The sequence below is a fragment of the Chlamydotis macqueenii genome, chromosome 1 (assembly GCF_036417535.1).
Source record: "Chlamydotis macqueenii isolate bChlMac1 chromosome 1, bChlMac1.mat, whole genome shotgun sequence".
Lineage (NCBI taxonomy): Eukaryota > Metazoa > Chordata > Aves > Otidiformes > Otididae > Chlamydotis > Chlamydotis macqueenii.
Window position 1 is genome coordinate 150,719,326 of NC_141556.1, and position 27,603 is coordinate 150,746,928.

Genomic DNA, 27,603 nt, shown 5'->3' on the forward strand with positions numbered 1-27,603 from the left:
GGGAAAGTGGAAGAAAGGCCATTGCTTATCAGTTGGATCAGCTCACCAGTCTTGTGCCTGCGGGGAGTTTCTGTCCAAAAAGCAGTGCCTTGCAGCCAGGCGATGCACCACCAGCATCAGCTGCCAGGCTGTGCAGCAGGCTGGAGGATTTTTCTGGCTGATGTCTCCCTGCCTTTTTGACTGGCTCCCCGAATTTCAGGTGCTGCTTTTGCTCCTACAGAGCTTCCCACCCTGTGGTCTTCTGCATCAGCCCCAACAGCTTTTGTCAAACACTGGTTTGGCATCTGATTTATCTTAATGTATCAAACAAGAAAGTATGAATGATTGTAGAGTCAGTGCTGCAGTTCAGTCTCTGGCAGTGGGAAATCACTGGGGAGGTCGCCAATAATGAGTGGAATAAGAACAAGAATGGGTGAGGTATGTAGCAATATAGCTTCAGAACTGTCTTCCACCTGCAAGGTGTCCCTGTATTGAGACCCCCTCAAGGGAAACTGGTCTTCCAGGTGGCTGGCGTGGAAGTAACTACTGACTCATCAATCAGATCAAGGATTATTCACTCCTGAATTGCAATCAATGAATTTTGCAATGCCTAGATACAAAAAGTTTCTTGAAATTCCTAGGTGAGTTGGGATGTCTAGGACCGCCTCTCCCAGGCTTGGTAGCAGAGGCACAGCAAACTCTGAAGTAAGGGCGCATGTCATGAGTATAGCAATGGATGCGTCTGGAGCTACTGAAACTAGACAGAATGAGCAAAAATGCCTGCAATTTAAACAGAATACACAGGGTCAGTGCCAATCTTCAGATGCTGCTGCATTGTCAGTCCTCAAACAGCTGTCCAGAACATAAAGGAAATACAGTATTTGATGCAGAATAATAAAAGCAGGTGGCATTGGCTGAGGAAACTCTGAAATGTGTTATTCCTCTTCAAATCTTTTAGGCATTAGTACCTGGAAAACAACTGTTGGAGCCATTTGCAGCAAAAATACCTTGTGGGTTTTCAAACCTATTCTGAAAACCTTTAAGGCAACAGACAGGTCACCCCACTCTGGGACAAGATTGATCCTTGCAAGAGAGAGATGAGGTTACGTGACAGAGTGAGGATGTCTCTTTTGGGGAAATGTTGATAAGCTACTTAACCTGACAGAGTCCTGGACCCTTGTACCCAATAGCCAGAGCCAGCTGAGGCAATGACTTGAAGCAGGAGTCAGGATCCTGAGGTCAAGTCAGGCCGAAATTTGGAAAGACCTCATGAGGACAAGGACAATACTCAATTTAACTAGAGCCAGGGTGAAAATCAGAATGTCAGAATAACCCAGAAAGGCACCAAGCGCTATCTAGGAAGTAGAGTCCAGGCAAGAGCAGGACTGGAGCCGGTCAGGTAGTGGGAAGTGCAGAGGACAAGGCCACAGCAGGAGCTGCTGGTACAAAGACAAGGATTTGGACAGAACAAGAGCACATCAAAACATTGAACAGAAGATAAATGAGGAGAGAGAAACTTACCCTAAAGTCCTGTTTGAGAGACACACATCATGAACAAGCTGTAACCTAATTGTAGCTGCCTAAAGGGCTGGGAGCCAAGCCAAGTCATATCAAGAATTCCTCTGACGCCCAGGAAAAAAACATTCAGAATCTAGAACACTTTGCATACGTTTCTTTCTAGGTAACTTTTAATGCCAATAAATGAAGGCCAGCAGCAGCCAGCTGAAAAACATCCAGCAGATACCTGCCAAGGCGCAGTGTCACGATATGGTGCCTTTAAAACAACGCCCGTTCTTGCTCTTCCATCTGTTTCTTTCCACTCCTACCACTCTGCCCCACTGATGACACTAACAGAGCAGCAGTTTGCTGTCTTTGATCCTGAGAACTGATCAGATAGATAAAAGATTTTGAAATGCTGGGCCAGTTCCCTGATTTGATTCACAAAATGACCACACAAACATTTGTATTGCCACAACTGAGGAAGCAGTACAGGGCGAAGCAGATCCCTACAGGCAGGGCAGGAACACTATAAAGCAGTATTGTCATCAGAGCCAACATACCATCAGATTATAACTGGAAAGTGCAGGAAGACATACTAACTTTTATCAATCTTTTAAAGTATTTTGTCAATGAAAACAGTAGTAACATTGAAAAAAGGAAACAATCTGAGGCTTATATTCATGCATTACATACACGTTACATACATAAATTAGACAAAAGGCCTGATTTTCTAGAAGACTTTTTTTGCCTACTTCCATGTAGAAATTGCCACAATGTCTTACTAGAAAACTAGTAACATTTACCTATGCTGGATTAAAAAAAAAAAAAACAAAACAACAACAACAACAACATATTGTTATAGAGAAAGAGGAGTTCAGACATTTGAGAATCTATGGGCAACAGGCTTCTGGCTGCTCTGCGTGCAGCAACAAGCCTTTGGTGTCTCTTTATCCATGAGATGGTCTTGTTGGTTACAGTCATTCAGGATATGTAAACACAGATGTAAAAATAACTATGAAAAGATCCTTTAAAGGATGAGATTTGCCTAAAACAGTAACTGTTGAGACACACTCCTTATAGCCTTAACTGGCCAGAGTCTTCTAGTGTGCCCAGGAAAAATCTGGAGTTTACCTCAAATGTAAGAAGTCACCTGAACCACACAAACTACCAGACACCAAAAGAAAAGAAAGCCCTCTGTATGAACTTTTTAGCCAGCCATTGAAAGAAAGAGACCCAAGATGCCAGGAGATGCGTACACTTCCCGAATGATTCATTTTTCCCACACTCTGCTTGGATAGAGGCTTTTCCACTCCAGACTCATGGCTCAGCCCATGTTTTTAAGAGAACGTGCAACTTCGGGTGAAGTGCTTTAGAACTAGGAAGCAAAACATTTTTGTTCACCTTACTTTGTAATGTCTGAGAAAATATGGGAGTGGTATTGAATCCTGCACTGCAGACATACTCCAGTCCCTATGGTATGGTAACTTGGGCATCCGTAACTCCCTCTGTGGAGACACGGAACAATTCCTGCTGTCACTGGGACAGAACCAGACTTCTCTACAATGCTGTGTTGGTGTGCATAGGAAAGCAAGGGGATCCCCTGGACCAACCACATTTCAACAGTGACAGCATGTGCAATTACTGTTAAAACAGAAGCTCCTCCCCTAGCTTTTCCTCAATACCCTTAAAATTTAAAGTGCAGGCGTGTTCAGTAACGCACAGAGATGTGAAAAACAGCCAGTATGGTGGATTCAAACTATGTACGTGGCCTACATTGATGCGATGAAGTCTCCCTGATCCACATGGGGATTCATGAGAGCTCTGTCAGGAAAACAGACAAAGAATGAAGATACAAATCAGTCACAGCAAAAAAGTCTGTCCGAGCAGCACAACAAGCAAATAAGGGGAAAAAAAATAGAAGGAGGAAAATAAGCATTTTGATTCAGTAGCGGTTATCTCAGATTGGCTATTGAGAGTCTTTGAGTAAATGAAGGCCTTCCCGCCCCGCGTTTTCTTCCAAGGAGTGGTCTCTACTAGCCGTATATGCCTTAGGATTCACACCCTGGCCACTGAAAGCTCAATAAGCCATGAGACAAATGTAGTGGGATGAGTAGCAGTAGTTTATATTTTCCAGTTTATGCAAAACTATACAAAATAATAACTAAAAAAAAAAATCACTCAAAAGTTTACAGTATCAGTCCGTCCTTTGATATCCATTCATTGGCAAAATTAAAAGTAAACATTGTCTGTCTTAAAGTTAAAAGGGCCATTAATCAAGAAAGATGGACTGCTGGAAAGCAAAACTGACAGCAAGGTTTCAATACAGGTACTTGGATTCATCCCTTGTCTCCTCTAATTTACATAAAGTACCAAAATAGACTATAGGAAATATTTCATTCATCCCACATATATGTCAGGTTTTTTTATCCCTTGCCTCAGTAAAGTGGATGAAAATTATATCACAGTAATCAAACATTTACATTTTATGCTAAAAGTATAATTGAAAATACATGTTTAAATATTAAACACAAATGTACTGAGATACAGTGTATAAATTACATTTTAGACTAATGATTTTATTTTGCTAACGAAAACAAAAATCCTTTTTTTATTTAATGAAAAATCTTTGTCTACAGAAAAATTGCTAGCTCTTGAGTTCCGAAGTACTTTACACTAAAGTCTGGCCTGCTAAATTTCAGGAAATAGATTCTAAACATCATATGCCAAAACTTAGCTGGAAGTCACAGAAGAAAATATTAGTACAGCTTGTAGCATTGTTTTTAATTTTAAGCCCCACACAGTGACATACGTGGAACAGGTGAGAAGGGAAGGGAAAAATTCACACAAAATACGTTCAATATTCATGCTAAGAAGGTAAACAGACCTGTCCTTTTTAGTGGATGGACAAATCGCTGCCTCTGTTTCAGAGGCATATGCTTTACTTCATTTTTCAGTGAATCAATGACATTTAAAAGTACCACACTTTAGAGACTTGTAAAAACCGTGCATGTGTATTATGCAGTTAATCCTTTGCAGTGACAAAACAACTCTGTGTAAAGAGAATGACTGTGGTCCCTACAGTAGCACACTGTGGCTTACAACTTTATTGTAACACTAGTGGCAGGTAAGACTAATTTATCCCAATTTTTATGCCATTCATGTTTTGTTGTCTAGTCAGCTTACCAAAACCAGTTCTTCAATGATCTTTCAGTAATACAATATAGGATGATAAAGAACTGAAATTAGTAACTAGGAAAAAGTATAACAAAGTAACGTGCTTTGTAATCAATTTAATGTATGCCAACTTAGAGTCAAGTGATGGGAAACCACTGAAATTGCTCCTTAAAGGAATACATAATTTATAAAGTAGTAGGTATAAAACTTCATGGATTTTTTTGGTCTATTTACTATGAAAGCATTCCTCACAGACAGGATGAAAACTCAGAAGCCACAATAATACTATATTAGACTGGCTAGTCAATTTAACAACACTTGTAAACGGTTCCACGTTAAGTACTATTTTTAAACCTTCACAGACTTACTGATGGCAGACACATGGATCAGTAAACAATTTTTTAAAAAAAAGTGAATTTATTTTTTTACTTCATCATGTATGATTAATTTTGTAGAAAGAGTCCATCATGTATACTTTTTAATCATCCTTAAGGCAAGCATTATTTCTCCGGTGTTAAGTACAGAGCAGTAATTTGAATTCATATAAAAATAGCAAATTCTTGGAAGTATAACACCATAACAAAAATGCTAAAACAAACATATTACACTTAGACAAAATGAGTTCTATACCAGCGTTTATGGTCACGTACTATGGTCTGACATTGATGTTTCTAACATCATATCACTTTCATTCATTTCAATCTCAAATGTTTCTTCCACTGGGCGACTAGTATCTGTACTTTTCCTTTGATGTGATGTCTCTAATGTTACTATGCCACTTTCATCCAGAGTTTGTCTTTCTATGTCAAATTCTCTGAAATCCCAGGGAGGTGAAATTATGTTCTTTAATGTCTTCATTGTGTGTACATCAAAGTCATAACATCTTAATTTGTCTTTGATCTCTGTTCCTAGGAAAACAGTCAAACCATTAGTTTATTCCAAATGAACACTCCCAAAAATGTATCTCAAAGAAACTATAATCCAGAAACTACTATGATTCTCTGCTTTCAGATCGACAGGGAGCTGTCACTGATTAATGACAGAAGTTGAATAGAGTTGTTCTGAAAAAATCCAGCAGCCTCCTTTTTGAAAAAAAACCCACAGTGTAAGAAGTACAACTCATACTCAAAAGTCTGTTGTTAGAAGTAATCGCCAATTCCCTTCCCAATTCTCTAAGAGGCTTTTCTTGTTAAGTTACATACAGCATGGTTTGTACTAATGCATATCACGCAGTCGCATGGTTCTTCCAGATGTGTTAACTGACTACATAAGGAGCAAGACGACATTGACAAGAAATATCTGCTTCAATTGTGATAAAACATCTGCAGGAAAAGCAATAGAGCACACAGATGGCTTTTCCTGGCTTCAGCATCATTAATATGCTTGACACGACATCAACTGTGTTCACTACAGATAAATCAGTAAGTTCAATGAAGCAGAAATATGTCGCTATAAAGTTTCTTTTTCAGGCAGAAAGCTTCCATAGACTATTTCAAACTATGGCAATACAATGTGTTACTGTTATTAAGCACTTTTTTTTTTTTTTTTTTACCATATGTAAAGCTCTATTTTTGGAGACAGAAGAATTTATACTGTCTCCACAGAGCAGAGTTTTGACATGGTGAAAATGCCTTGCCATTATCTCTCTACAGCAGCACTAACTGAAATCAAGTCCTCTCATTTTCTAACTCCATATTTCTATTTTATTTTTTTCCCCATTCCCTTTGGTTTCTAAGCTGCCACAAATCAATATTTTCTATAAAAGAAACCATCACCACCTCTAATGGCAAAGTGTTTCCTTTCTTTATACTGGTAAGAATTTACTGTCATGATGCTTACAAAAAACAGCAGTCATCTACAATTATTGATAAGTTCTGACTCATTTAGCCATTAAAAAAAACCAACCAAACAACAACAACAAAAAAAAAAACCCCATACATACTTTACTTTGTAAGTTAACTAGGTAATGGCAGTCTTTCTTGATGTAAGAATAAGACTCCTCTCAAAGGACTCAATGACTTAAATCAAGAGTCACAAAAGTGAAAGACTTACCAATGTAGGCTTCAGAATCACCAATGTACATTTCTATGCAATGCCCAAGCATCGTGACTGAAAATGTGTCATCCCTCCTAAGACCAAGGGCCTATTAAAAAAAAAAACAAAACAAAACAGTAAAAAGTATTCAGTAGCAAATAAAACCATTTACACTTTTAAGTCCACGATGGTTCCAAGTTTGTTGTTTTGTTGCTGGACAATGCTATCAGGGCATAGTCTTCTCTATAAAGCAAAACACTGCACAACCAAAATAATACTGTGATATGAACTAGCTGAAGTAGTAAGCGAACAGAGCATGAAAACAAAAATCAGAAAAGGATACATATACAAAGAATAATTCACAAATCATGAAGTATAACATATGTTGCATTTACTGTAAAATTTCTACTTCAGAGCATAGTTTGGAAGTACTTTAAATCACTTCACGAGAAGTTTATGTACATAAAACGTGTATGACAGATTATAATATTAATTTAATTCATAATGACAAAGGATCCAAGTACTAAGTTTCACAAAGTGGCCATTTTTTACCTAATAAATAGAAATCTTAGGAAGATTTTTAAAAAACAAATTAAGATTATAAAATAAACAGTGATCTAGAGGCTGGATAAAATTCTGGTTCTCTGTTCCAAAACCAAACCAGAATGAAATAGTAAATAACAATCTGTGACCAGCACTTTTATTTAAGCCAGTTACATACCGTATGAAAATAGTCGATTGCGCTTTCAAAATTGCCCATTAGACTGTGTATGTAGCCAATGGCAGAGTAAGTAGAAGCATTCTGCGGAATCAGTACTAGAGCCTGGCGATGGTATTCCAGTGCTTCCTCATATTTCCTGTTAAGAGTTAAATGCAGAAGATCTATTACTAAGCTTCAGGGTGAAAGATGTTTTTATAATATTCTATTGATATTTTCCTTAGCTCAGTGGCACACAATCCTGCAAGAACTTAAAAATTGTTGCTTCGTACTCTGAACATAGTAGAATGCACCAAAGACTCACGGATATTGACAATTTTCTTCCTCAACATAATTGAGAAATCATTGTTCCCCTTATGTAGCACAACAGCTGCCTACAGCTAGGCCCCATTTGGAGATGATCTTAGTGATCTGATGCGGTAAATTGCTTTAGATGCTTAATGCTGCTCATTGTACCATTAGATTTTTTTCCTCTAGCTTTCATTTTCCTCCCCAGGGAAGCAAAGGAGCAACATGCAACTAAATCACTTACTGTTCAAAGTAAGAAAAGCTCTCTGCGCAGAAATTTCACAACCCTTAAGTGCTACATACACTGGTACTTTTGTCACTCACATTTTGCTACCGTCTCTATCAGAAAAGATTTACATATATCCAAAATTTCTTTCAAATACCAGCCACACTTTCATTAAAAAAATATCCATTAGACTGCTTATTGCATTTGTTATTTTATAAAACAATGATTAAATGTACATTATGACATTACTTTGAGAAATTAAATTGTCACATTTGTCATCCTAGTACCAAGTTGTTAAAAATAAAGATAGCAATTGTCTATTCAGAAGAAATTTTAATGTCTGTAGTTATAATGAAATTATGCAAACAGCAATACATTCATTTGTTAGAGGGCATTAAGTAACAACTGAGGCAGAAAAATTATGCAACTGTTTGCTAGCTGCACAAAAATTTCCCATGATTTGAATTTTATTTCCACTCAGTATTTACCTGTCCCATTAACTACCACTGTATTTTAATATGCTTCTTCCAAATTTCAACCGCATGATGCTAGTAAGTAGACATATAACCAGTAAATTTTTTCATAATAGCAACAGCATGTATTACGAACATTATTAAATTAGTTATTACAGAATTATTTAAGTTGTCAAAGCATACGTATATTCTCAACTCAAATTTCTTGAAAGATGTGTTTCTACATCCTTGTAAACTATTAGGCTGGCTTTCTGAACCTGAACAAATAGGACAATGCAAGTTGTCCTAAGTGTGATGTAAGCAGTTACTAACTTATTGTAGAAATTTAAAAAAAAAGACAAAAGGAATTACAACTGAAACAAGTATTTGAAAAAAACCTGTAATTATACTCATGAATAGATTCCAGAAGCAGTGCCTTTTGTTTGATCTTGGCAGAAGAGGTAACTATCATACATCTGCATTTCATAATGAAAATGAAGACTAATTGGCAATTCAAGCACAAAGCAATTACTGCCAAAGCCAAAGCAGAAGTACAACTTCTCTCTACCATAATCATATTCTCATTAGCAGCTTTGAAACAAAAATTAGAGTATACACCAATTGGACAATTAAAACCATGACACTAAAAAAAAAAAAAAGATACGTTAATGATTAAACAAAAGAAAACACTGGTTAAAATCAGATTAAAGTAATTAATGAGAAAGCATTTCTCTATGTTAAAACTGTTAAAGCTGGCATATGTAGTTTGCACTTTCTTTTTCTCTTCCTAGAATGAAATATGAAATGAAATACGAAATAGTTCTGTTCTCAAAAACCATAAAGTAATATTTTATTGCTGTGTTGATGTCACTGACTATTTCATGTCAATTAAAAAAAACCAAACAAACAAAAAAAACCCAGAACCCGTAAGCACTTATCCAAGCAATTATCAGCACAAAACCACCTTTATGTTAATTACATCAGTGGACCTATTCCAATAGGTCAGGACTGGGAGAGCAGCCAGTTAGAATTCAGACCCATACAAGGATCTAAAAGTCTACAACCAAATTTCTGTCTCGTATGAATCAATAGTTAAGGAAAGGCTTTCACATTAAGTACTTTAACTTGCGTGTAGTAAAGTGGATACAAGGGCCGATCAATGTATTTATGTTCACAAGCTGATTTAGGGAATCTTGTTCTTATAAAGTGCTTTTGCACGGCTCTCATATGGTACATAATCTTGATCTATAAGGGAATAGGTCTAGAGAACTACACAAACTACATTTGTGTAGTTTTCCAGATAAATGTAGCTCCAGTAGTTTCCGCTTACTTGAGTTTTCTGCAGACATGTCCCAAGTTGTTCAATAAAGGCTCCCACTTATCAACTGTTACCTGCAAAATAATGCAACAATTCAAATAACCGTAGCTTCCCAGATTGTAACTGAATTTTGTCTACTTAAAAAAAAACCAACATAAAAATGAACAAGGCAGTTCTTTTATGACCAAGAAAAATATCACAAACATTTTAAATTATTTCAAAACACATATTTAAGCTAAAAAATATTAATTCAATAACTCATTTTTTCATTTGGTGAGTGTATAAATTGGTATCTATGCAGTTTGTTTTAGCAAACGTGTGCCTTGTCCACATGAAGATTATAGTTTTTTCAGTGCTTTCCACTTTATAGAAGGCTTATTGCTCCAGACAAAATTATCTAGAACACAAGAAAATTTTATTACCTTGATAGGAGATGCTTTGTTAACAATTATAGTAGCATAAGGTGGTGTCTCCTTAACAAATTTAAGTTAAAAATTGAGAAAACCTATCTTAAGATTCACAAGAAGCCTGTCACAAGGTGGTACTGCTTTCATTAAGGCATTTTTAAGTTACTCTAGTACAACGTGTTTCCTTAGACAAGATGATGACAGACAGTACTACCAGTAGGTACAAACTCATTTGTGTGTTCCAGCATTTGAGGAATCAGAGTTGTAATGGTTGACTTTTGATTCACAAATGCACCTGAACTATGAGCACTTTTCCTGACAAATTTTTTGCCAGTGATTATTTTGATTACTTTCAGGAAGCTAGTTAGGCATCCCTGGACTCATTCCCACAGTGCCTCTATCTGGTAGAAAGAAAACAAATCCATAGCTACAGGCTTATGTCCAAACAAAAGTGGAAGTCATTCAAGAAATGGCTAACACTTAGGCGGCAGAAACCATCTTCACGTGTGCATCCAGTTCCACCCTCAGGTCAAGAACCACTGGTGTACTAAGATCCAAGACTAACAATGAGACCTGGATTCCACTCTCTAGTGAACACTTATTTTCTTCTAATTTCATACAGAAATATACTTTTTGCCTTTTCCTGTAGCACTGAAAATAATGTGCAATGATTCTCATCTATGAACCCACATACTCAATTACAAGTAGACAGTCCAAGTTCTAAGGTCAAATTTAAATTGTACTGCTTCTGTCTTAAAATAAGCACAACATATTTTGTCACAAGATGTTACAGACTTTCCTAAAGTTTTACAAATTTATGATCATGGATGTTATTAGGAGAAGTACCTCATTTCCAATAGCTTTGATTTTTTCCAGTGCATCAAGAAACCACTTTTCTGCAGTTTTCCAGCTAAGAATTGAGTGAGTGGAGGGAAAGAAGAGTAAATTAGTGAGGAGTTTTCATTAACAGTATGAGAGAACTGTATTACCAGGAGTAGTTCTTTGACATTATTTCATTGTATGAGTGAAATTAGATTTAAAACTCAGTAATTTACATTTAGGTATATTTTACACGTGCTTCTAAGTGCTAACAAGACAAAGGTAAAAAAAAAATCAGAAGCAAACCAAGAATATTCACTAAACATTTCTCATATCTGTTCAGTTTTTTCAGAATATATTTGGAATCTCCTGAGCTGACAAAACATTTTCCTGTCCAAAATTTTACAGCACGTGTGCATTTGTGTGTGCACACAGATGCCTTTTCAAAGCATGCAACTACCCAATGACAGACATGCACGAGGTAATAATCGATCTCTGCATGTTTCTCAAGCATTACATTCTTTCCTCATTCAAACTTAAACAAAAAGGAACAACATTGAAAGCAAGGGTTTAGGGTAAACACCATCTACAGTAGAATGAAAAGAAACTATAGTTCAATGTAAGTACTTTAGCAGATATATTGGCACATTACGCTTCAGAATAATCCGGGCTTAAGACTGTATTTAATCATGTTTTGCAAGCTTACTCTCCATTTTGAAACGCAACCACTCCAACTTCATGCATAACAAAAGGATCTTCAGGTGCAATGCTTAAAGCTTGGCTGAAAAACCTTTCAGCTAACTTTGAGTTGTTGGTCAAACCATATTCCAGTCCAATATAGAGCATCGGCAAATGACACCTAAAAAAAAAAAACCCCACAAAAAAACTAAACATGTACTTATCAGGAATGGTGTCGCAAACGATAAAGAAATGCCAACTGTGTTTGCATATGTTTATGTACATCCAAGTAAAAGTTAGTTTAAACGGACTATGAACCTAAAGGGCAGTTTGAAAGACTTGACATCTTTGTTAGTTATTGACAAATTAAGAATCTGAAGTATAATTGTAACCTGCTCTGGAATTACACATATTTTCCTCAGTGTTTTAGTTAGTTCTGAGGTTTGCTTTTTTTCCTTGTTTCCTTCATACATTTCATTTAGAAATGGAATATGGAAGAAGTAAAAGGGATTACATTTACTAATAACTACAATCAAATACAATAGTTCTAGATGCAATATGACATGACTAATGCACTACTCATTTTACAGCCTCCACAGCATGAAACAGCTGTTCAAGATATTACTATTCACCAGTTTATGAGCTGGTATGACAAGCATGATTCACAAATATCAGAGAACTTTCAGGTAGAGCACAGATTACCTAAATACAAATATTCACTTTAGAACTTAAAAAAAAAAAAAAAATCACAACAATAATCAAGTACAAATAATGCAGTCAGATGCAGATGATGAATAATTTTTTTCCTCCTTTGTTCTCTACCAGATAATTGTTGCAAATGTATTCCTCCTGTTTAAAGGGATACAGGTCAACATTCTACACTATTTATGATTAATTTTCTTTTTTTCTGAATATTAAATTTTTTACATACCCTTTCATGAGCTGTGCAGCTGTGAAGTATGCAGCCATTGCTTGGTCATGCTCACTCTCAACTGCAAATGAATGTCCATACGCTATCCACGCGGGTCCATAGGTTCTCTCAAGTGTAGTAGCTTTGCTAGAAATAAGAAGGCACAAGCAAAAACATCTGAAATTAAATTTCATCTGCTTCAGATGACTACTTACATAGCAATGCTATGCCACATAGGTAGGTATCTATTAAGATAATCTTCTGTAATGACCAGTGGTAAACAAAGTTAATTTTAAAAGTTCAAACTATTTAGTACTTGGAAGTATCACCCATTTTCAAAAATTCATTATATTATTTCTGTTGCTGTTCATGGACAGCAGGAATGATTTGATATTACTGAACATAAACAATGATATAATAAGTGAATTGGGCAAAATACAGAAAACATAAGTAATGACTCAATGCATTACAAAATTCTAGCTATAGATTTCAAAATAAATATATTCTAGCAAATGTAAGCTTCACAAGCAGGATACAAAAATACCAAATGAACACTTGGGTTGAACTGTGTGTTGAAATTTTGCCATGTAACTGTCCCAGCCTTAATGAAGACAAGGGTATTTGTCACATCACAGACAGTTGCTGTGCATCAGAGAAGAGTAGAAAATGTCACTCAAGTCCTGAGCTGAAGATTTCAACCTGAGCATCGAGAATGCAACCTGACGTCTTTACAGAAAGATGGACTTGACAGGAACATTAGACAGCTGCATAGGTTATTTCCTCAATCTTTCATAACCAAACAGCGCATGATGGATACGCCCAATCTTTTCTTAAAAGTTTTTGACACATAGATCATGCATGTTCCACAAGTAGTCTATTTTACTGCTTAACTGTCCTTAGACACTTCATTTTTTCCTAACATTTAGATTAAAATTTTGTTTGTCCTAGTTAAACTCATTATTTCTCATCACAGATTCAAGAGAAGAGTTTGTTCTGCCTTGTGGGACAAAACTTTGCATATTCAAAACATTTGCATTTTCGCACCCTACATCCTAGGCAGCTCCAATCCCTTCAAATTCAGTTGAAAAGTCTCACATTCATCTCGTGTTCTCTACACACGTTGACTTGTCAACAGTGACACATTACAATACGGCTTTGTTAATTGTTAGAAAAGATGGATTATGTTCTATCACAAAAGTTGTTTTCCTAACTGGTAAGATGAGGTAAAGCCCTTTTGCAAGACCTGAAGGAGGCAGATAGCTCCTTCTGGAGCAGCCAGAATGATACTTCCCTTCCACGCTACCAGGCACTGCCCAGCTGTGCCTTCTACCCTGTTCAGCATGCTCCAGCATGATGTCCTGTGACTCCAAAACAATGATATGGGAGCTTGTGTTTTTATCCATGGTACCTCCTGATCCTTTTCTAAAAACTACTGTCTAGCCCACAGTTGTCCTTACCCTTGTAGTTGTGCACTACCATTCTTCTCCAATAAATTTAGGCATCTTTTTACTATTTCACTTTTACCAGACCTTTTTACCTCTCTGCAGAATGACCCTGAATTCTGATGGGTTTGGTTGGGATTTTCTTCCCCCCTAACACATCTACAGACCCTTCCTGGCTAGGGATGCTTGCAGACTTAATAAAGGTGTTCTTTATTGCACCACTAAAATCACCTATGTCACTCAGGACAGTTTCTTGAAGAATTTCACACTAGTACTTGTCAGGAATTTAAATACTTTGCTCATAAAACCAGGCATTTAAATAGTCTAAACGACTAACCCATCCTTACATATATTGTCTATAAAGGTCTTGAAAAGAAAAATGAAAGCCTTGCAGGTTGATTTAAGCCTTCTCAGTTTAAGCTTACAGCACCAAAACAAGTGCCCTACTTCACAGCAAGGTCCTGCTCCCCAGTGCTCATAATACATGTACAGAAGACCTACAGGAAAGAGCACTGGACTGACTGACCAACCTAAAAGGTCCAAGGCTGCTTGCTAAGAAAGAACTAGACAGCTAAATGCCAGAATTTTCTATCTAACTCTTTCCCTTAAGATATGAAACCTGAACCTGGAAGAACGTCTGAGTATCCTTAAGCTAAGAACCGAGGTTTGATTGCCTAGCTGTAGTTAGCTGAGCATGACCAAATGCAGGGACTACACCTGCCCATAAAGGAAGGTGACCGCCAAAACAGATTCTGCGCAAGTCTGTATTTAATTTTAAAAGTATCTAAATGGTTGAGGTCTAAACTGCTACACCCAAAAAAAGTCTCAACAAAAGGAATATTTCAGTAGAAATCAGCTTATGGAGTCTTCTGTTTACTTTATGAGCTTAGAAACAATTGTGAACATTAAATATTTCCTTAGCAAGTGAGCAACAGATTCAGTAAGGAAAACTGGGAAAAAAAAAATTACCTGAGATATCTTCTGGCATGTTCATTTTTGTGGCCAACCATGAGATAGTAGCATCCTACTGCAAACCATGACACCTACACATTAAAAACAAAATAGAACATTATTTTAGTGAAACATCACCATAGGCGATGCAAAACAGAGGAACAGAATTCAATTAGAAAAGTTAGGCACATTTTCACTGAAATCACAGTCAGCTCTTCAAATTATTTAATGTTACAGACAAGCTAGAACTGCTGACGTGGACATCACTAACAGGGTCTGTTCAGCCTCAGGAAGAGACAGCTGAGTGGAAAGCTTATTGCTGTCTTCAATTATCTCATGGTAGGGAATACAGAAGACAGAGCCAGACTCTTCTCAGAGGTGCAGTGATAGCATGGGAGGCAATGGGTACAAGTTGCAACATGGGAAATTCAGACTAAGAGGACAATAATTTTCAATATGAAGGTTATCAAACATTGGAAAGAGCTGCTCAGAGAGGCACATATATTTATTACTGTAGCATTTGTTTTAAATTATTATTCAAAGTGAATACCTCACATAGAATACCTCACATTTAATATATTTTACAGGTACTTGGTTTTAAAAAAGGAACCTTGGTATAATAAAATTACAATGCACAGAAAATAAAAGGAGCAAACCATTTTTACTAGCTCTATCCAGAAACAGATTTTGAATTCTGTTGCTCAAACCGACTGTTATGTTACAACTTTTAAGTGCTTTCAGCTAGAAAAAACTATCTGGGAATGAAGGCTTAGAACAACTTACAGGATTATTTGGGTACAAGTCCACCAGTTTGTGAGAAAGATAGAAAAGCTCTACACAGTGGGAAGAAGCAGGAAAAGAAAATTAAAATGTGCTAAAACATTAAAATGTTTCAAGTCCTTTAGCTTTCCATACAAAATATCCAGAACATCTAACATTATTAATGCACAAGTGAACAAAAATGTTACTATCTATTTAGTGGTAACACTTCAAACTGTCTCAAAATAAATTCAAGTTTTGCAGTTAACTAAAAAAAAAAAAAAAAAAAAAACAACCCAACCCGTAAGTCTTCACAGCACATAAATAAGCAGCTATACATCCCACCCCTTAAGAATTCTGCAACAACTAACAACTTATATCATTAACAAACATTTAAATAAATGCCTGGGTTATTACACTTGAATGTATCTTGTCAAGGTAAAACACTATTGAACTTCCTACATCTAAAAGGTGTAACATATTGGCTAGGTCAATGTGCATTAATATGGTGAAAATAGGACAAAAGCAAATAAATGATTGTATTATTTGGAAAAAATCTAAGTGATTACTTTTCTAATAAAAATATTCATTCTACTTATTAGAATAACTTATTACAGACTTTCAAATAACATCAGAAGTAATCAGATACAGGATAACAATTCTATTGTCTATGCAGTGTCAAAAGAAATAGCATTATGGTACATAAAATTTCTATTTCTTCAGAGTACAGTGCTCTTAAATTGATGAGTTTGTGCTGGCATACTTTGCATCAATTCTTGGCTTCAGAAAAATCACCTATGAAAACTGGCTTACAAAATATCAACTTATTTGCAAAATGCTTCTCAAGGCAGACTTAGAAGAAAAATAAGAGTACTGGCCACATTTTCAGATGTAGTTAACTGTAAAGAAACTGAAAAGTACATTTACTAAACATTGAGAAGTACTAGTACACCTAATGACATGTTTGCGTACATACAATGCACCGTTCTTTGAGAGACTGCAAATCATATAAGCTCCTTATTGTACTTTCCAATTGCTTTTAAAGACATTCAAGCTCCTCACTTGATTTGGATGTTTATATGCAGTCTGAAATGAGAAAAAGCCATCCCAGCTGCAAGCTACTCTTGTAATTCTAAGAAAGGTGCTGCACGATTATTAACTTGTTTGAAATAAAAAGAGGCCTTCACAACAGCAAATGCAAGGAGAGTCTAGATTTTTTTTTTCTAATATGGAATAAGCACATACAGCTAAGGACCTACGCTGCTGAAGAGTTCCTTTTAGTTTAAATATATTTTATTGTTGAGCAGAAAAAGGACAACTGGAGTATCTAGGAATTATCACATCAAAACAGAAATCAAACAACACAAGTGAAGCAGTGTAGTTCACTAACTTTCTGGCTACATAGCCTAGTGGTTAGAAGACGGTGGTGCTCATGATCATGAATGAATAAAAACTCTTTGCACAACTACTTCCCTCCTGCACCCCTGTCAGCTCCGAAACTCCCTTCTTTTCCAATTAACAGTTTTCTTGAAACTGCAGGTAGGAGGAAAAGATATATGTAGTTTTTTAAACAGTATATAAGGGGGTTTCTTGGCATCCTTAGTTCTTTTTTAAATTTGAAACTTTACAATCTTCTTTTGACTCATATTAAATATTGTGTTTCTTACCATTTGCTTTATTAAGCTCCACAAGTGTCCCTATATGCACAGGTAAACAATTTGCATGGAAAGGATCTTTTTCCATCACTCTAAAAAAAAATAAAAAATAATCTGCAATGCACATTTCAAAAATTTTAATGTGTTATAAGCAAGCTGCTTTTATAGTATGTAATGTTCCAGTTAATTACCACTTTAGGCAATGGAAAACTATTTGTAACTAGAAGGTAGCTATTAACAGCATAATGAGGGCTATCTTAAGACCAGAAGAAAAAAACAAACAAACAAAAACCACCCTATTATTTAAGCTTAAAAAAAGAGGATAACAGAAATATCTGGCAAGTTAAATATACAATTAAAAAACCAAAATACAATGCACATTCATTTGCGGGTCAGTTCAAATTTAACCAGCAAACACCAAGCAACAACATTTCTGTTCATCTTTTCCATACATCTGATGGCAACTTTCAAGCAATATTCCTCAACTTTCTGTGCTTAACACTAAGCAGTACACCTTAGGAAACATATTTAGCTTAGTTTTAAATTTTTATCTCCTGTGGCATTTAGAAACAGACACAGACAACAGACTGCATGCAGAGCATGGCTTCTAGGCATGTGCCCTTTTTGTAAGCATTTGGTGAACTAAGCAGAGGGAAAAAAAAAAAAAAAAAGATGTCTTGAAATTTATTCACAGAATCTCTTAAATCAGAAGTACATTATGACTCCCTTCTCTGAGAAGTACACCTTGAAACAGCGAGAAGTTTAGTTGACATCTTTAAATAGTTCAAAGTATTTCAAATAAAAAGTATAAAAGAACACAAACAAGTGTATTAAATGCTATCTGAAAGGGAGTTTAAAACTTTGACGTTATATGGACTTCTAAAATTCTCATTTCCAAGCTCTAGCATCTGTGATAGTCTCCTCCTTAGCAGACATTTATTTCTGCCACTTTTTGCTAGACAAGATGTGGCAATTAAGTTTTAGAAACAAAGATGCAACAGTAAAATTTTATTGACTTAATTGCAGTAATGTATTTCAACATGATCTTGATTTTACTCAGATGTTTAAATTCACCCTAACCATCTACATTATCTGCAGCCTTCCCCAAAATCTTGCCTGTAGTGGGCTCCATGGGATATTCTATATAGTGATGGCTTGCTTCAGCTATTAAAAAAAAAAAACAAAAAAAAAACCAAAACAACAGAACCTCTTCTATTTTATACTACTAATATTCTGAGACTACGCATTACATACACAAAAACAGTTTCCTTAAAAAGGTTGTTGTCAGCAGACTAATAGCTCCACAACCATGTATTCAAGATTTACAGTAGCTGAGAAGCAATCCACGTTGTTGTTCCGACCCATCTGACAACCAAGCAGCTGTGTATGCCTGGGCTACGTAACAACTGAGATACAATACTTGACACGTGAAAATTTTAATAACTTTTAATTAGCCTGAGAAATCATACTTCCTAACTAACCAACTGATCCAAGTCTGTCTGTTCTGCAGGCCAAACAAGAAGTAGGTAGAGAACACACAGAACTGAAGGTATCCAAGTAAGGAAGAGGATGGATGAAGGGAAGTGCAGCACAGTGCTGATTAACTGGAATTTTGCTGTGGTTACTTCTGCTACATATCATAAAAATAATGTGTCTTGCCAGACACAAATTACATATTTTAAATACCTGAAACTTTGTATCAAATTGTTATGTGTCAATCCATTGAACAATGATATTTGCTGTAAGTCCAAACATAATTATCATACTTCACCATATGAGAAAAAACCTTCAAAGTTGCTTGTATACTTACACCGAAGTAAGCTTGTAGCACATTTTGAAATCACAGTTATAATAATGTCTTTCAGCTAAGGATACTACCACATCCAGGTTTTCCTGAAGACCATCTACCGATTCAGGAATCAGTGTTTCACTGGGTTTATTATACTGAAAGACAAAAGAAACAACATGTAAAAAAACCAACCGATCTAATATCAGATGGTATAAGTATTAATATTTGTAGTTCTAAAAGAATACTTAAGAACCATTAAGCTTCTTAAAATTCTTAGTTTTAAACTGAAAGTCCATAAAACACGTATCTGGTAAAATCGTTCTTATAATGTAATTAAAAACTCATTTGGACATGAAAGATGTTTGCCAGTGTCACTATCTTGAGTGTAGGCTGTAGAAATTAATATTAAGCAACATATAGTTGGCTTTCAGTGCTTTCACATTATCTTGGGAAAACCAGTCTGGAATAATAATGCTATATCCTGGTATTTTCAGGTCGCTGACATTTTGCCTACATCACTAATGTTCTTTGTCCCTACCTAGAAGTTTCTCAAGAAATACAGCTAAAAAATAAAAATAAATAAATTAGAATTTCAAGTTGTCACCACACCAGAAAATAAGTTTATACAAAACTGTTTTATTACCCCCATAAAGTGATATCCATTGCATCATAAATTCTAAAATAACAAAACTACACAGCCCTTATTTATGCCAATGCTCAGAATAAATGGAATCCAAGAAAATTTAGACCTGAAGTCAAGACTTTCAATCTATTTCCCACATTTTTAGTCATTTTGGGGTTTACCTTTTTCAACTTATTCTCAAATAAAAAGTGAAGCAATTCTTGTTCTTCTTCTGTACACTGTCTACTAAGAGGTAGAGATTCGAGAAGTTCTTTTTCTATGTAAATTAAAAAAAAAAGAAGCAGTCATATTACAGAAAAAATAGCAAGATCCAACATTTTAAGAACTTAAAGAATTTTATGATGCTCAACCCAAAACTACAAGGAAGGTAACAGTACAAATACACTAAGACAGATAATACTATTAATTATGGAAATAAATTATTGAATTCTTAGCTTTTCCTTTTACATCTTTACATAAAATTTAATAAAGATGACATAACACACCACTATTATTATTTACTCTACGTGTCAAATTTTATCGCTCAGAATGCTACATTAACCAATGCCTACTATGACTAAACAAACACCAGCAGGGTTTCATGGATTCAAAGTCTGAAGTTGAGAACACAGGAAAAACATTGTTGAGGCTGGAGAGCGTGGGAGCTTCCTGAGCTAACAGGAAGGGTTATTTTGTTTCTTTTAATTCTTAGTACTGCAAGACTGAAAAATAATGTTCAAAGGTAAATTTGAGTGGATCATAATTTTCACTGATTTCAGACATTTTCTATTCTTAACATTTTGAAGTCTGTTACTTGTAGTATTGCTTTAATTTTATCCAGGAAAAAGGCATATTGAGAAAGCAGCTAAATTTTACTTGTCTTTGAGAAATACTGCTATCCAAACCTTCTTGTGCCGTCAGCATGTGGTGCGATGTTAAAAGATCAAATGCTTCAAAGCAGTAAACATCAAGCTTCAAGGCCTCTTTGTAGCTGTATGTTGCTAAGGTTCTGTTATCCAAAGCATCATAGATCTTCCCTCGCAAAAGGCATATAGAGCTCTTGATCTGGTGGAAAAGCAGGGCTGGAGGTCAAAGACTGAATCAATGTTTGCAATTTGGTTTTGAGCATAAATCAAATGGGCTCCCTGAAAAGTAAAAAGCATTTATGTATGATAGAACCTGGTTTTCTAGTGCTGTCTTTAAATAAAATAGTCTCTACTAGCTTAAAAAGACAAATTAATGCTCTGACAGGTTATCTACCACCAAATGAACACACTTGAAATAAGAAGAAGGAGGACAGAGTGTTATCTTTTCTACTTCTGACTTCTAGCTCTCTGATATTGAGGTGTAACCTATTTATACTAAATTCGACTTATATTCAAGATAAGGAAATTGTCACTTTGAAAGGTGATTCACTTTTCTTGACTATTAAACCATGTATCTCATGCAAGACAGGAACGACCACAGTAGAGATGAAAAAGGCCAAATCTACTGACTCAACTACTTTGACCAGAAAAAAATATCCTTTTCAACCCAAAACACAGATGTTTCAGAAATAAAAGTAGTGAAAGATCATTATCACCACAGTTAAAGTTGTACTAAGATGTCTAATAACTCATGTGTTCTTCCAAAACTCCCTAGACGGGTGCTCAATTCAGTCAGAAGGCCACAGAAGTGTCAGCAAGTTACTTGGAGAAAGCTTACACGTTACGCACCTATGCCATCAGAGTAACCACACCAACTCCCTTGGGAGTCTGCACACTAGAAACAGTACGGCTGCATTAACAACTGATAAACCCCAGGGGGCTGCTAAAGCAGGGATACTGTTATCAGCTCAGAGGCCAGTCACCCTTATTCTGGAACTAGGGGCTGTGCAAACTAATCAAATTAAGTTTGAAAAAGCTACATTCCTAGAGAGGAGTTTGATTTAAAATTTCTCATAGCAGTACCCACTTCAGTAGTTCTCTCCCTTGGCAAACCAAACCTATCCTTGCATTTATTAACTAATTACAAGCATTTGTGAAGTTAAGCACTGATGGAAGTTAAGTGTTTTGACTGGGTTATTTTTCAGTCAAAACAGTTTCCCAATTTAGATCAGTAATCGGCCACCCAAACACCTGGACCAAGAGTACCATGAAACAAGGATCAAGAATGAACAGCCAAAGCTGAGGACTCCTTCCTTTGTTTGCAGTGGTACCTTAAACATTCCCATAAGGTGCACCATAGTAACTCAGCCTAATTCACTTCTCCCTTAAGCCCACTAATGCCAGCATTTGAAATAAGTTGACATCAATGATTTAACCCATTTTGCTACTTCAGTGTTGCAGGGAAAATGCCATCTGTCAATCACCTTCACTGTAGTTTCAGTTAATAAACTTCATTTGATAACTCTGAAAGTGAAGACTCTTCACAGACTCTTCAGCCTACACGTGGTACCGATCTCTTTTAACTGTGTGCCTATACAGAATTTCTTCACTGAGCTTCAAAAATTTCAACTTCACATCTCATAATTTTCAAGTGTGATCAACAAAAGTCCCACTGAGAACAACATCTGAGTGATTAACTAAGTATCTCATTAAAAATATCTGGAGGAGAAAACTTGCTTTGTTATCTCAGAATCTGCAGCCCAGCCGGAAGTAATGTTAGTTTACATTATCAAGACTGAAACTGCAGCATGCTGCTAAAAGACTCCAAAAAACTAATGCTAGATCATGAAGTTCCCATAAAGTATCTGCAAATAATTTATGGGAAGTTGCTGAAAAGCACTCTTCATGTTTGCAAACCAAGTTATTTTCATTCAGGCAAGCTGACACATGACTTCTGACTGAAAGGGAAACAAATCAGCATTTTTGAAAATTATGTTACACAAAAAAGAAAGCTTAAACACAGCTTCAGATTCATACGGCTGTAAAAATAACTTTCGGCTTCACATATTTTTTTCTTCAGTTATAAAAATATTTGTTTAAAAGATGTCACTTACAGAGGATTGTGACATCTCCCAGTCTGTGGTAGAGTCTTTCAATCCACTTTCATCCTTCAAGTATTTTTCAAAAAGTCTTTTGTTGATTGGCTCTTCCATATCAAGAATATCCAGGGCCTGCTGATGTTCTTTTGCAGCATACTAACCAAACATGTGCATGTAAAAAACAAGGTTGGGATTTGAAACATCTGTACATAAAGCACCAATAAACACAGTGTCACATTTCAAAGGCACAGATTGTAACAACCAGTGTTTATCAGCAGGTTTTTCATGCATGCATATTCTTATTTGGACATACGTCATTTTGTTATTGCAGTCGACTATTTTACTAGTCAACTATAATACGCAAAAAATTGTAAAATTAACACCTGCAGAAAAATTTATTATTCAGCATTATGCAATCACAGAAGCAAATAAGCTTCTAAAAATAGTTCATACAAGCTTTAATAAAATACAATCATGTTGCACATTATTCTATTTTAAATTTCTAGATTTAATTTACCAATTTATTCAGTTCTCCTGTGAAAGCACTACATTTTAGAAAAGTATAAAGCTGCTAACTATATTTATACAACCATAAATCACACCTCATCTGGTCAGATTACAACCAACCAATTAAAAATGTAAACATGAAGACATGAGACAAAAATGGTTCATATTCTTTTCTCATAAGATATCAAAGGAGAATTTTCTCTCGTGGGAAAAAAAGATTGGTTGGATTTCTTTCAGAATAGTACCGCAATGGATACTCCAGCAACCATACTGAATATTAAAGAATTATATCAACTGTCACAAAATTTAAACCTGTTATTCCGATGAACACAGAGATCTACATTGCCTGTTAGGACCTAATCTTCCCAAGATGCATCTTTTATTTAGCTTGGTTTGTTTCCAATAGAGGTTAAAAAGTGTACTCACATGACATCTAGCTGCAAGATAGCGACATGCTTCATATAACTGAAAGGGAAGTTTCACACATATTAGTTATAAAGAGAGAGCACGTTTACTTACACTGCTAGTCTCCACTTTGCTCTCTCCTTTTTCAGTTGTATGGCTTCTTCATCCTATTCACCTCCAAAAATCTCTCCTGACCAAAATGACTATGTCTGTAACGCTTCCCCAACTATTAAACTCTCAAAGGGCACTTGCTTCACTCTTGCCTTTACCACTCATTAGCAGAGCGGAAGGACAATTTAAATAGCTGCATCTGAAGTGACACTACGCCTTCCCATAACTACTGCAGTTACATCCTTGGACCCCTTCTCTCTTCTGTGACCTTATCTGAGGACAAGAGTTTCAATCTGGCCAACTGAACACAGCGCTATACTTGGTTCAGATAAGAAAATATGCATGATGTAGTTTAACTACTTTTCCCATAAACCTTATCCTCTGATGGTGAAGAAGTCACTGTGGAGCAGCAGAGGTTTAAAAGGGGAATAACAGCAGAAAGTCTTTGACTAAATTGACTTACCTTATCCAACTTACGCGATCGAAGGGCATGTGCTGCCCTATGATATTGAGCTGTTAGGTAAAGACATTGGGCCAACCAGTAGATATCTTGTGGTTCCTCTAAAATAAAAGAGCAAATAATAAACCATTAATTTATAATATATCTTTAAACACTTTCATACAGAATATTGACTTTTGCTTCACTAGAAGAGTATTTGTCCCCTACTCTAGCATCCTATTGAGTTACAAAGTTCTCTTTATATATATATTTATATGTATGTATAAACAACTTATAATACCTGCCAGTGAGAGATTAAAGTTAAAATCTGATTATTTTTTCATTTTAAAGACATCAGCGAATATGAAAAAATGTCATACTAGAGGTTTGTCATGAGAGGGAGACAACAGTGAAAAGATCTAAAAAAGGTCACAGTTGTAGGTTACCCTGCCTTTGGCCATAAGGCAGAAAAAAAAACAACCCAGAATTGTATCTCTCAAAAAAGATCAGTGGGCACCTAACAACAGTGAAAGTATTAGACTCCTGCAGCTTGAAGTTACAATTGCAGAAGCACAGATTAGTACTCTCGTACTTTATAGGCAACCAAAGCTTTTGTGGGATCAAGCTCCTAAAATAAACTTAAGTGTAAATGGACCATGGCTGTAGGCAGACGTAGGTTAGCAGCATGAACGCTGGTAGCTCTGTAAGCCTGCATTCTACTTGTCACCCAGAGCAACAGTGAATCCTGTAGGAAACCACTGCTGTCTCTCATAGGTCTTTTTTTTTTTTTTTCTTTCTTTTTTTTTTTTTTTTTTGGTCTCTTAAGGTAGGCAAAACTTAAGATTTGTCCAAACATTAATTTTAACACAAAGTTCAACAAGGAAGGTAGATTGGCCCTCCTCTATTTGGAAAAATGACATTTCAAAGATGACAGAGAAGCACTTATATTCAACATTTAGCCCCATAGCTTAAAAAACCCCAACAAAATCAAAACAGAACGCTATCAGAAAGAAGTTAATGGAAAGCAACGTAAAAAGTAACTACTTACCATGAGACAATGAAGCTACTTTGTCTGCCCAAAACAGGGCACTTTGATACTGCTGCTGTAAAAGTATGATAGAAATAATTAGTATTTAGAGTTACTTTCCTGGATTATTTTGAAATACATTGTACATAATTCACATTTAATATCTGATGCATGTTGTCTTTAATGGCGATTCACATTTGAGATCTTCATAAGTTCAAAAAACAGTTTAAAAGAGCCAGTACTGTAACTTCTAAAAGATATCAAAAAGCAATTTGATGTGGGGTTGTTTATTTTCAATAAAATGCACGTATCTGATGAAAAGGCATATGCTACGTAAGTATGGCAACAGGTCATCAGTTGATTTGCTATCACTGAAAAAGTAGTCAGAATTCCATCCTTCGAGTTAAAATAAATGCTACATTCTAGAAGAAAAAGAATACTATACAACAAAGGACGTATAAATTACTTCAGAAACCTTCAGCAGCATCGTCTCTGATTAAGAAATTTTCATTCTCCAGTAAAGGTGGAGATAATCTCACACAAACCATAGTCCCTGCGTGAATTTTCCCTTATCCTTCGAGACACAGTTTCACCCTTAAGTCTGCAGCTCAGGAGAAGCGAGTGAAATTGAGAAGACTGATGTAAACTAGAGATCTGACAGAAGCAGAGTCTGCAGGTACACCCCATCAACTCAGCTAAGGTTGCCATCACATTTGAGGTGCTATGCAAAACGTCACAGAATTGGCTGAGATTATTCTCCAAGAAGATCAGCAGAGGCTATTGTTGTTCCTTTTTATCCTTCTCCATGCTATCAGGAATAATATGCTTCTCAAGATCTGCTGGACATTTTAACAGCTATCCTGCCATTACAATACTAGAAAAGCCCTGATGACTTTTGCTCTTGCCCACAACATTATAGGTGTGGAGTTCAGTTACAATCTTAGAGACTGTTTTATACTTTAGGAGCAGAGGTTTGGCAGACTTTTCCAAAACACAGACTGAGGGTACTCTAGTCATCACAAAGCACTACACTCCATGACCTAAGTAGTCTCTTCTATCCTGTGTTCCACATTCCCTACTTGATGAGGATTAAAAACACCCAGCAAATTTACCAAGAGAATAGTTTGGTTTCAATCCCTACTCCCATGAAAAAAGAAAACACCAGCAAAAAAAAAAAAACCTAACAACAAACCCAACCTAAAACCCTACATATGTAACAGCTGTCTAGAAGAACTAAGGTTTAAATAATTCTACATCACAAAAGAAAGGCATAATCCAGGCCTACAGGGCACTATATAACTTCTGTTGAGCAGTTTTACAGCACTATAAGTTGACTGTACCACACAAAGAAGCAGTGCCATGTTCCTCCTGATGCCCCTTCCTCAGAACAGCACAAGTGTCTCTATAGCTGTGTGGCAAAGCAGCTTGGTGCACCAGTTTAACTCACATGAGTACAGCAAACCAAAACAACAAAATCCACCAAATTAACTTTGGTCCACAATCAAGCTTTCTGTCAGATTTTCTGGCCACACACAGAAACGTTTGTGCTCACTGAAGGGATGAGTTTGTCGCAGTAGCCATGCCAGTACCAAAGGCTTCCAACCAGAAATAGAGCAGTGTGGATTCATGCTATACTTAATCTAACTTACTAATGCATTTTTTCCCGTTGTGGTTTTTGTTGTTGTTGTTTTGTTTGCCCTGCAGCAATAAAATTACTGAATCCATCAACAAATGAAATCAAGCCTGCCTTTCTAATAGCAGTCTGCAGCGCCACAGGTGAGTACGATGGGCATCTATAATCACCAGGGAAGCATGGCACAATCTGTGAAGGAGGAATCCTGCAAACACGCCTTGGCCTACACAGCAGCCCCACCGCTCCCAGCGAGGAAGAAACCACGACCCCCCACCCCTTCACGCTGCTGGGAGGCCACACGCCCCAGCTCCCAGCGGGGGCCGCACAGGCGGCTCTCCCGGCCCTCCGCACTTCTCTCCCATCCCCACTCCCTCCCCTTCGAAGGGAAACAGGGCATTATTTCAGAATTAACCCCCTTCTCCTCTGCTATTGAAGCTGGCACCGAGCCGGGCCGGGAGGGGCCCTTCCCCGGGGAAAGCCAGCGGGCCCGCCGCCCCTTCCCCAGCAAACCCCACCCCGCACCAACGGCCGCTTGTCCCCCACGCCTCACCTGGTCGATGTACTGCCGCACCCGCTTCCTCAGCCGCTCCAGGTTCATCCTCCCGCGCTGTTGAGGGGGTGAAGCGAAGAGGAGGCGGCCCAGGCGCCGAGCCCGCCGCGCCGGCAGCGCTGGCCTCTCCGCCGCCCGCCCGGCGAGGCGCCCCAGCCCGGCCGTGCCGCGCTCAAACCCGCCCCCCACCCCGTCCTCCCTCCCTTCCTTCCCTCCCTCCCGGAAACAGCGGCCCGAGCGCATAG

At 36.8% G+C, this 27,603-nt stretch overlaps 1 protein-coding gene across 2 annotated transcripts; it reads right to left on the minus strand.

Moving 5' to 3' along the window:
• Window positions 1–3,578: 3,578 nt before the first annotated feature.
• Window positions 3,579–27,504, minus strand: CDC16 (cell division cycle 16). 2 transcript variants are annotated; one of them, XM_086770046.1, is made up of 18 exons: window positions 27,359–27,504; window positions 25,197–25,251; window positions 24,173–24,270; window positions 23,620–23,658; window positions 22,702–22,842; window positions 20,627–20,786; window positions 19,904–19,998; window positions 19,121–19,254; window positions 17,323–17,402; window positions 15,680–15,729; window positions 14,915–14,988; window positions 12,525–12,650; window positions 11,622–11,774; window positions 10,943–11,006; window positions 9,702–9,763; window positions 7,409–7,544; window positions 6,706–6,796; window positions 3,579–5,555 (listed from the first exon to the last, which is right to left on the minus strand). In XM_086770046.1, exons 1-18 carry the CDS (start codon window positions 27,404–27,406, stop codon window positions 5,296–5,298), a joined length of 1,866 nt encoding a protein of 621 aa, XP_086626172.1. In that variant the 5' UTR covers window positions 27,407–27,504; the 3' UTR covers window positions 3,579–5,295. The 2 variants fall into 2 exon arrangements, with proteins under 2 accessions (XP_086626172.1, XP_086626163.1); XM_086770037.1 differs by having other exon boundaries at window positions 3,579–5,561.
• Window positions 27,505–27,603: the final 99 nt, after the last annotated feature.